Source organism: Sinocyclocheilus rhinocerous, unplaced genomic scaffold, assembly GCF_001515625.1.
Source record: "Sinocyclocheilus rhinocerous isolate Xijiao unplaced genomic scaffold, SAMN03320098_v1.1 scaffold352, whole genome shotgun sequence".
Classification (NCBI taxonomy): Eukaryota; Metazoa; Chordata; class Actinopteri; order Cypriniformes; family Cyprinidae; genus Sinocyclocheilus; species Sinocyclocheilus rhinocerous.
In genome coordinates, this window is record NW_015642448.1 from 1,773,077 (window position 1) to 1,784,362 (window position 11,286).

At 36.7% G+C, this 11,286-nt stretch overlaps 2 protein-coding genes across 6 annotated transcripts in view; one reads left to right on the top strand and one right to left on the bottom strand.

Annotated features, from left to right (window-relative positions):
* taok3a (TAO kinase 3a) overlaps window positions 1-8,157 on the bottom strand; it is a 76,304-nt gene extending 68,147 nt beyond the window's left edge. The window contains exons 1-2 of one of the 4 annotated variants that reach the window (XM_016572818.1): window positions 8,145-8,155; window positions 7,764-7,966 (exon numbers count right to left, since the gene is read on the bottom strand). The gene's annotated coding sequence lies outside the window, so the exon portion shown is untranslated. Of the gene's footprint in view, window positions 1-5,058; window positions 5,284-5,689; window positions 5,803-7,763 lie in introns of those variants that run through there. The other 3 variants (XM_016572817.1, XM_016572819.1, XM_016572820.1) reach the window with 3 other exon arrangements.
* A 1,236-nt stretch (window positions 8,158-9,393) lies between these two features.
* The window catches only part of suds3 (SDS3 homolog, SIN3A corepressor complex component), a 20,456-nt gene continuing 18,563 nt past the window's right edge, over window positions 9,394-11,286 (top strand). For both annotated transcript variants that reach the window (XM_016572821.1, XM_016572823.1), the window contains exon 1: window positions 9,394-9,640. In XM_016572821.1, the coding sequence (XP_016428307.1) occupies window positions 9,535-9,640 (106 nt within the window). In that variant the 5' untranslated portion in view covers window positions 9,394-9,534. The remainder of the gene's footprint in view (window positions 9,641-11,286) is intronic.

Consider the following 11,286-nt stretch of genomic DNA (forward strand, 5'->3'; position numbering starts at 1 on the left):
TATATATATATATATAAACTTGATCATAAAACACTGGTAAAATTCAATTAAAATAAAATCTCAATCACCTAAAATCCTCAATGATGCTATAAACTGCATATTAGCACCGTTTGCTGTGTGGCGGCACATCACATGGGTGAAACAGAGGGCTTTAGGATGGGGGTGTGGTGACTATTTATAGAACACTACTCATTACCTCACGCTCTCTTCACATCGACAGAGCTGTCCGTCAAACAGAGAGAAACAGGGGGCCTGTTCCAAATCATGCTCGTGTACATGCACACAAAATATTTACATATTTATTTTTAGATTGTACATGTCAACAGAGGAAGCTTCTAGTCTAAATGTGTTTTGTCTACCTCTGAATGTGGTTTCATTGATTGGATCGCCAAACATTTTGTACCCCATTTACACCAGCACTGTCTGCTAGGGATAAGAGATGGATGGTCATTTGAGGTGTAAACGGGGTAACAGAAAAGCCATCCATGAACTATAATGATCGAACTACAGATGCATGTGAAAAAAGAGAGTGCAACACAGACAGAAAGATGGAGAGAAGGACCTGAACGAGGCCTTCGGTTAATGTTTTTCCACTGTGTGCGCACACATGCATATGAGAAAAACATTTACACATTAAAACAAAAATCTGTTTCACTCACCGTTAAATATGTAATAGTGCATGATGACAATGCAGCCTGACAAAAAAAATCAGATGTGACGTGACAAGTTCCCAGAAACAAGTGACTGGTCTGTCCACACAGAAAGCAAAAATGCAACACAATCACAACCATGCAGATGAACAGACTTGATGTTTATTATTATTATATAGTAGTGGCTTTGTGGAGATTTTGGACTCATGAGATTTCACTACATGAGATTTTGATGTTAACTCTATCACCCCTTAAACTGCAGCATTGACCACAGAAATGCAAGAACGCATGTTCAATATGAACAATAGAGCCATGCTCTTGCAATGCATTGGTTAAGCATTTAAATCTATATGTTGTGTGCTTATATGTTGTGTGTTTCTGCCATAAAAGCAATTAGCTAGAGTGAAGTAAAAGAATAAAGGTCAAAGGTCCACTGAGGTTGAAGATCATTCTGTGTGGGGAACAGAAACACAACCTCATCGAGAATGTTACGAAAAAGTAAGTTTACAAAGTTAAAGCCCAGAATGAAGCACAGTGAAAGAATTGATTGGGCACACATTAGAACACAGGCAGAGTGGTCCGTGAGGCTTAATCACTAGTGCTAATTATAACGAGCTGGGTGTTTTCAGGCCACACAGACTCCCTGTGCTGCCATCAAAGGAGCGATGGAGGGCAAGTCAGTTCAAAAACAGCACGCATGGACTATGGTCAACTCATTTGAAGCTACTACATCAATAACTCATATTTTAGAGGAACTAAGATTAGTCGAGATGGTGATTTGGACAGGCTGGAATCTATACAGAGGTTTGGTCACTGAAACTCCTCTGAAACCTTGAAGAATAATGAAGTGGAAGATGATTGTAACTAGCATTTTATTCAGACTAAAACCACTTTAATTCGGGTGAGAAAGAGGGTTTTTTTTTTTTTGGAGTAACTTTTGCACATCCTGTCATGCCAGGCTGCATAGACGCATTTTGCAGCATTAAGGTTAACGTTTAATCGATTAATTGATCGTTAATTTAAACAACGATCGATCATGGAAATGATCAAAAATTGACATCCCTAATTGTAACCATTTGGCCTTAATAAACTAATGCAGGCCTGGAAAGACTTGGGAGCATGAGCAAACACCTTTAGATCTACAACAGAAACTTTTACAAGCTCTACACAGGAGAAAATATACACCACACATATATAGTGTGTGTGGTAATTAGGTTTTGTGGTATGATCTAGTATGTGTGTGTCTCTGAATTGAGCAGTGGCTTCAAGTTGGCCTAACAACAAAGCCTCTGTCAAAAGCAGATGACAACACCCATATACTACAAATAGATAAAGACACTATTAACAGTCACTATTAACAGCCCTTGCGTTGCTACCAAATTTGCAACAAGTGCAAAAGGTCAACCCGTAAATCCATTGATGTTTCTCCACACTACAACTGAAGATCATAGATTTTATGCTGTCTTCAAGTTCTCCTATGTATACATTTGGAAATCTTACTTATAATGTGATTCTGGTCGTAATAAACTGATGCGTTTCTATCTCTAGCACCAACAAAAATTTTACACTATTACAATAAAATGAAAAAAAAATGAATCTGATTTTCTATTTATTATAAATCGAGATAAATATAATTTAGAAGAACACAAAGTAAACAAATCTAGATTGTAAAATTAACAGTCACAATTACAATTTAACATGATACTAGTGATTCAATGATATGACTTTTTTAAATACCCAAATTAAAGTTTGAATAATAGAACTCAGGCTGTTCAAGGTGTTGTGTTTTCAGCTGATAAATGAATCAGTTGGAGTAAATTCTTCAGCAACGAGCGGCCTCTCGATATTTCAGCCAACAAAGTTAACATACTAGCATCATTTTTGGTTACAGTGAAGAGCATCCACACAGCTGACATATTCACCAGTTGTTGCTTATTCACATTATTTGTACAAAATTGACACTGACAGAGTTGAAACACATCATCGAAAAAGCAGTAATTAAATGAAACCATCACTTTCCAAAACTATTTCGGCCGAAACTGAAAATGAATTAACTAATTATTTCATTTCATTTTATTATTAATTTTTTTTTTTTCCTATTTCAGCTGAATATTTCCAGTTACCGAGATTTTGGTGCATCACTATGATATCAGTCATATTAAATACATTATTTCCTGTCAGGATTTTTTAATTAACATGCTGCCAACTTAGAAATTCTGGGCTTGAAACAATTCCTGAACTTATGATACTGTGGAATGATATTTCCACAAAATATACATAAAAATCCTTCTAAAATTAATTAAATTATATTAAGTTATGCTCTATTAAATTAAATATTCATTACATTAAATAATTATTAAAGGCAATTAAACATCAACCCATATTTAGAAACATTTTGTATTTTTGTAGATCGAGCAAAAATATAATTTAACCTCAAACCAGGACATAAAAATGAACAGAAAAAAAATAAATAAATAAAAAAAATTAAAAAAAAAGAGGCAAATGCTGCGACAGCAACATTAAAACAGGTTCATGTTGAAACCAATAACGCTGGCATATAAGTGGATTTCCTGGAATTAAAACATGGTCCTCAACGCAATTAATTTAAGAATGTCCCAGTTACCAAACATGCAGCAATCAGATAAGAGCATCTATAAAGGATGTGTGTGAGAGCAATAAACTATTAAACCTTGAGTAACACACAGACACACAACTGTCCCAGAGTTCACCTTAATCAGTCCTTTATTGATAATAAACTAACTAAACTAAAAAAAGTGTACCTGAAACCAACAGTACAATGGTCTCACAATGTCCACACATCAGTACTGAAGAGCTTCACCGTAAGTAGGTAAAGACCTTCTTGAGGAACCCTGGATTTAGTGCTTTGATCAAAGAAATGAAAATGCTGATAGTTCAAGGATCACCACTTGCAGGGCTCAAACCTACAACCTTTCAGTCAGTTATTTAGTATAACCAGCATAGATCTTTAGGCACTAGCCTTTTCTTACTATGCTAGTGAACAAATTCATTCCGTTACAAACATAAAAGCACAATATGTGCACTCAAAGATATCTAATTTACCTGCTACCAAGTGCTTCAATTAAAACTTTTAAATACATTTTCAAAGTTATGGCACAAACCTTGCAAACAAAATTCTGTGACTAGATCTTCCACAAACACTAAGTCTAGCAGCCTGGTATTTTGGAAACACTTTTCCCCTCATCACACTGCTAAAATCTCAAGCACACACACCAAGAAGGTTTAAAATTTAAAATTAGGACTTTTTAATAGCTTTGACTGAATGACTTCACTACCCCCAAAATGAGTTCAAATGGGTTCCTAGTAATTGCATGTAAAACAGAGCATAATCATTCATAAGGTTCATTGACATAACACAAAGCGAGACGGGAAACATATTTACTTGAAAATTGAGGCTGCTAATCTAAAATGAAATCGTTTTCTATGAAAACCATAAATATACTTGCAACCCACAATGAATGAAGTTTATCGGAGTGTTGATCTATAGATCTTCCACAAAGACTCAGTCTAGCAGCCTGGTATTTTGGAAACACTTTTCCCCTCATCACACTGCTAAAATCTCAAGCACACACACTAAGAAGGTTTAAAATTTAAAATTAGGACTTTTTAATAGCTTTGACTGAATGACTTCACTACCCCCAAAATGAGTTCAAATGGGTTCCTAGTAATTGCATGTAAAACAGAGCATAATCATTCATAAGGTTCATTGACATAACACAAAGCGAGACGGGAAACATATTTACTTGAAAATTGAGGCTGCTAATCTAAAATGAAATCGTTTTCTATGAAAACCATAAATATACTTGCAACCCACAATGAATGAAGTTTATCGGAGTGTTGATCTAAATATAACAAATGTATGATTAAAATGAATATTTATTCAAGCAGTATTTTTTTGGCAATTGTTATCACTGAAACAAACATATCAGATCATTAGAAACCGAACTTGTTGGACAAAGACGGTTCTCGGTTCAATGAGTTCACTCACTGAGTTGTTGACTCAAGAACCGCTCGGAGCGATTCAGTCAGATTCGTGAACGAATAGCCCAGTTCTGTCGAACTGATTCGACTCACATGAATGATTCATTCGGAATCAAACATTGACAATTCATCATAGTTTAAACAATTCATCATGACCACAAGACAAATCATAAAGAAAATGCATAGAAATCGTCAATAATTAGCCTGTAACTTAGCTTATATGAAAAGACATACTGGATTCACATCTAAGATTTTATAATTCACCAATACGAATCGCACCAGCTGCCATCTATCATCATCATCACTTATTTCTTTACAACTACAAATGAAGCCAAAAACGACTATACTAGTTCACGCACAACGCCAAATAACGGTAGAAAAAATGTACCTTCATCCTCATGATGAGATGTTTCTATCCTGCGCTCCTCATGACCATATAAACTTCATGATGATCTCCATCCGACAGAACGCTGCATGTGTGTGAAAGAGACGCGCTGCTTAAAATAGCTACACAAGGAGCGGGGGCTGAAGACGAGGGAAAAAAGAGCCAAGGACACCCATAAACAGCCCAACATGACATCAGCCCTCACATCTCTGAATATGTCAAACTGTACGCACTTTCATTTTAACGACTGACGTGCGTCTTTACACAGCGACTTGCATCATAAACGAATAGTGCTTCTTCTCACGCGCTCCTTTTTTAAATGAGTCCGTATGCATTGAAGTTATACGAATATGAACGTATTGAGGATTTGCACTGCAGAGGAAGTGAAAGTTTGGGTGGTATAGGGCTGAGAAGCGTTAGATTAGCCAACTGACTAGCTTTGCAAAGAGCCAGCAGGCGTTACGTTAAAATAAATCAACTCCTTCCTGACATCCGGATCTCTGCGTCAAACAACTCTGCGTTGTATTTTATTATTTTTGCATGACTTTGAAATTAATGTGCACGGATATATGTCACGCAGAACCTTTGACAGTTTTATCCACGAAACCATAGAAATGCAGTAAATGATACTGACCTCTTTTCTGTAGGGTGACTGAGAGCTCAAGGGCAAAATTCACCGTCCTAAAAACATTTATTCCAGCCGGAAATTGATTGTTTGATTATAAACGTTATGATGACCCATGGTCGCCTGTCTGTCTGTCTATCTATCTATCAGACTTCCTGGATGAATAGCCGCGTGCGCATATAAGTTAGTGAAGTTCACTAACACACATACATTCGCTCACGGAAATAAGTGCATGACATCTCGACCCAGGAGTCTATGCAAAGCACTTTTCTTCTTCTCTCGAGTTTTTTGGCAGATTGGCAAACCAACGTTAAAGATGCGCAAAGCACTTTTACCCTCACTCTTCATTTTTGTCTTAATTAATTTTCTCTCATTTGTAAAAATGTTACATTTGCCAGAACTTTACTATTCACTATTAAAAATCAGGAAATAATACAGTGTGTGTGTGTGTCTGGGTTTTAAATGTTTGTGTTAGCAAGTCCAAGGCTTTTCCATGTACCTTCATCCTCATGATGAGATGTTTCTATCCTGCGCTCCTCATGACCATATAAACTTCATGATGATCTCCATCCGACAGAACGCTGCATGTGTGTGAAAGAGACGCGCTGCTTAAAATAGCTACACAAGGAGCGGGGGCTGAAGACGAGGGAAAAAAGAGCCAAGGACACCCATAAACAGCCCAACATGACATCAGCCCTCACATCTCTGAATATGTCAAACTGTACGCACTTTCATTTTAACGACTGACGTGCGTCTTTACACAGCGACTTGCATCATAAACGAATAGTGCTTCTTCTCACGCGCTCCTTTTTTAAATGAGTCCGTATGCATTGAAGTTATACGAATATGAACGTATTGAGGATTTGCACTGCAGAGGAAGTGAAAGTTTGGGTGGTATAGGGCTGAGAAGCGTTAGATTAGCCAACTGACTAGCTTTGCAAAGAGCCAGCAGGCGTTACGTTAAAATAAATCAACTCCTTCCTGACATCCGGATCTCTGCGTCAAACAACTCTGCGTTGTATTTTATTATTTTTGCATGACTTTGAAATTAATGTGCACGGATATATGTCACGCAGAACCTTTGACAGTTTTATCCACGAAACCATAGAAATGCAGTAAATGATACTGACCTCTTTTCTGTAGGGTGACTGAGAGCTCAAGGGCAAAATTCACCGTCCTAAAAACATTTATTCCAGCCGGAAATTGATTGTTTGATTATAAACGTTATGATGACCCATGGTCGCCTGTCTGTCTGTCTATCTATCTATCAGACTTCCTGGATGAATAGCCGCGTGCGCATATAAGTTAGTGAAGTTCACTAACACACATACATTCGCTCACGGAAATAAGTGCATGACATCTCGACCCAGGAGTCTATGCAAAGCACTTTTCTTCTTCTCTCGAGTTTTTTGGCAGATTGGCAAACCAACGTTAAAGATGCGCAAAGCACTTTTACCCTCACTCTTCATTTTTGTCTTAATTAATTTTCTCTCATTTGTAAAAATGTTACATTTGCCAGAACTTTACTATTCACTATTAAAAATCAGGAAATAATACAGTGTGTGTGTGTGTCTGGGTTTTAAATGTTTGTGTTAGCAAGTCCAAGGCTTTTCCAACTTTAAAGTGTAAAATAAAGCGTAAAAATCCATTGAGTCACATATTACAAAAACAATCTAGAAGTAGCTAGTCAAATAGAAGAATCACAGGCTACATATGCCTGTCTTTAGAGCACATGAAAATTTAACTATTAAAAATGCATGAAATCATAAAATAATTTACGTATGTCAACATACGTCACAAAAACAACTTTTCTGGATATAGCCTACTGAATTTAGTCTATGAGTGTAAACAAACTTAACCAGTTGTAATCAAGTATGTTCTACTTTATGAAGTAGGTTCACCAAGGGAAAAATCAATCGAGCGCAGAGGTAATATGGAGAGTCGAGCAGTGACACTAGATACGATAAAGACGCTTTTAATTGACGACGCAGCGTATTACAAATATAAAATACCCCTGCAAGACAAAACAGTTGAGCTGACAAAGCCACAATAAATGTGAATGCCAAGAAAAAAACGGCCTTACCAAGTCAGCGAAGCTTTTTCTTTAATCCAGGTCCAACTCCATAGAAGTCCGGTTAAAAGCAAATGTCTTCAGGCGAATGAACGCTCTCCTCAACGATGAACAGTACAAATCCACCTTACTTCTCCTGTAGCCCTTGTAAGGTGGAATGTTGAGGGAGATAAACTTCCAAAGTCATTGCAATTGGCGTCTTGGTGCTCCTACACCTGAAAATGCATCAACCGGTTTTATTTTCAACAGACGTCATGTCTATCTCTCCCGTCAGTGTGATGATAAAACGTCCATACAGTTCGTGTTATGATATCCAGCATAAAGACTGTGCTAAACCCCGCGCCACTGACAAAGACCCGACAAGCGTCTCTCGCTTTTAAAACCCCATCGTACCTGCTACAAGGTAACAGCGCTGACAAACGATCTCACGAGTCAAACAGCTTTTAAACTCAACGCCGCCACCTGCCGGTTGAGTGAGGAACAAGCCATAAAGACACAATAGAGATGACACAGTGGCAGATTCCTGAAAAAGGGTATGATAGGATTATAAACTAGTGTAATGATAATTAGATCGAGGATTTAACGAAGATTACCTCGCATGGCCAGTTAATATAATATATTACAATATTTATGTGTAGCATGTGTCTGACCAAGCATGAGTTGGATAAATTTTTGCTGAATCTTATGTTAAACACCTGTTATTCCAATCTGTGATAAATCTAGATAAATCTAATAGCTAACTGATCACCTAACAAATATATTTTATGATGATGTTATAATTATTATTATTACAATTAGCTATTATTATTAGCTATAATTTTTATGTTGTTTTGTTATTGTTGTTCTACCCATTTTATGCTATACAGTTTGTTTCTTATTGTAATTTGTATCAAGTTTCTAATATAGTTCTTTACTATTATTTGTTCTCTAATGTCTTTATTATTATTATTATTATTATTATTATTATTATTTCTAGCAGCAGCGGCAGCAGTAGTATGCCTGTTTTATGCAACACAATCGAGAGATGCTGTTTGAAAACAATTTTTTATATATTTCTAATACACATTTTCTAGATTTTATAAATTAGTCAGTATCACTTATTTCACTTACTACACGCTTGTTCATGAGGAAAACTAAATTGGCAATAATGATGATAAGCAATTACAAAAACATAGGCTACATTGTTTGTGAATACATGACGAATGAACTTTGCACAATGAATGAAACATAACCCTATTCAAACCAGTTTGTGGATGGAAATGAAACTCAGTGTGCATTCAAAACAATTCCTATATTACAGACAAATAATAGCACTAAATCATAGATGAGCATGTATTTTCTTGTATGTCTTTTCATAATGACATTAATACGCTTACCGGGATAATAGTGCATGACTGAAAGGCAGAAATGTTTAGCGTACAGACAACTTCAGAAAATCTTCATGTTCCTTGAATGATAATAACAACAATACATTTGAAACGCGGAGAGACTATACTCTCACTCTCTCGCTCTCTGTCTCTCTCTCTCTCACACACACACACACACACACACACACTCACTCTCTCTTACCATTTTCTTCTTTCCCTTATGTCATACTTGCGCACAAGCTGTTCAAACTACATTTCCCAGCATGCATTGCTCGAACATCTCCACCAATCAGATTCCTCGGCCTACCCTCCATTGAAAAAAGAGGCTCGAATCGACACTGAAAACGTTGTCGGTGCAATGTGATTGTTTACACATAGGCATTTCCTGCAATATTATCAGTTTTTGAATATAATAAATGGCCTTGACTTTACTGTCACCCATGGTGGATTATTATAACGACGAGGAGGAGCTAGACAGTGTGGATGAAGATCGCAGTTTCAGAGGCAGAGACTCGGAAGAAGGTGATTACGCACAATAGTTTAAGTTTATTTACCTTTTAATCCCATTCACGTATGATTTATGGATTGAAAGACAGGTTTCATTTGTTAATGAGTGAACTGGCTGTAGATTGGTACTGAAATACTGGCTCTGTGAAGAGTAAACATGCAGGAAAGTGTGTACATGTGTCGAGTTGTTTTGTTTATTTTAGAGCTCGCTGGCTTTTTGCAACCTCGTCTGCGTCATTAAATGATGGCGGTGTAAGCATTTAACCGTATAATGGTTATGCATTTTCTCATAGTTGTATGTTTTATGTGCTATCCAGCCTGTTGATAATCAGTTAGCCGTTAGCACGCGTCAGGAAGCAAATACAATATTTAGGATGTTTTTGTTGTTGTTTTCAGCCTCGAAGTTAGGTGCACCAGAGGACTTACTTGTTTTCAAAGTAACATGTTGGGAAACATGTTGATTTATGGTGGCAAATGTGTTGTTTGAGATGCTTGAAGTTGACCTCCCCTCAGTTAGCCTCTGCTGGTGTCATAAAACACATTAGAGATTAGAATGACGGGAGTGAAATCAGACTTGTACATGACATGATTTGTTTTCACTATCCACTCATAAAAATAAAAAAAAAGGTTAAAATAGTTAAAATATAAGAACATCTGGAATAATAAACAGTTTGTTGGTTTTTGTATTATTAATTACCAACTTTATGACATGCATTTCATCATGCAGTGATGTTCATCATGCAGTTTTGAGAGAAATAGAAGTACAGCATTCCCAAATATGTCCCCTCACCAATGTTGAATGGTATCTGATAATCTCATAGAATTAATTATTTTTTTGAAATGAAATTACACAGCATTAGTGGTTAAATGGATCGTAGTTGATCCGTACGGACCAAGCCCCACGGTTCGACACGCATGTGATCCGCGGATTAATTGCAAAATTTAACTATAATAGAGTATAAGTTTATCATTTGTTCGTATTTACACAAGCAAGCGAATTTTAAACAATTCCAGAGAGAAAAGGCGAAAGGGAACTCGTTTCGTTACTCGCGCGCTCTTCTCTACGCGCACAGCCGCGCACACGCGTTTCAGACGGCGCGCGAATACCGAACTGAATCCTCTTCTGAATCCTCTGAACAGACATATACACATAAAATTATAACAAAATACCCATCTCGACAATCATTCAGGTAAACGCAGTCAGTTATGTCTCAAGTGAATGAAAACAGCTGAGAAAGAAATCGGATGTGATGTGTATCATTATATCGGATCCGTGCATCAGGTCTTAAAGGGACAGCGGCCTATAAATACTGCTGTTGTCATTTATGATCATCAAACAACAAAACAGCTGTGATAAAAATCTATATTTAATTTATACAGTGAACACTATGCAGTGTTATTTTCCCTAATTATTACATTTCTGTATTTGAATACTACCAACCTTATTTTATTTGTAACATATTCTGTTGTATATATATATTCAAGCATGTGACGGAAATGTTACGCCCCTTACCATACTGTGATGCCATGTCCGGCCGAAGCGACGAGACAAAAACATTAAAATCCATTATAAACGAGGTATTTGTTGCATACAGTGGGAACATAATTACTGATAATAATGACTTATACTGTCTTTTTACGCGTTGTGTTGCATCGCGCCG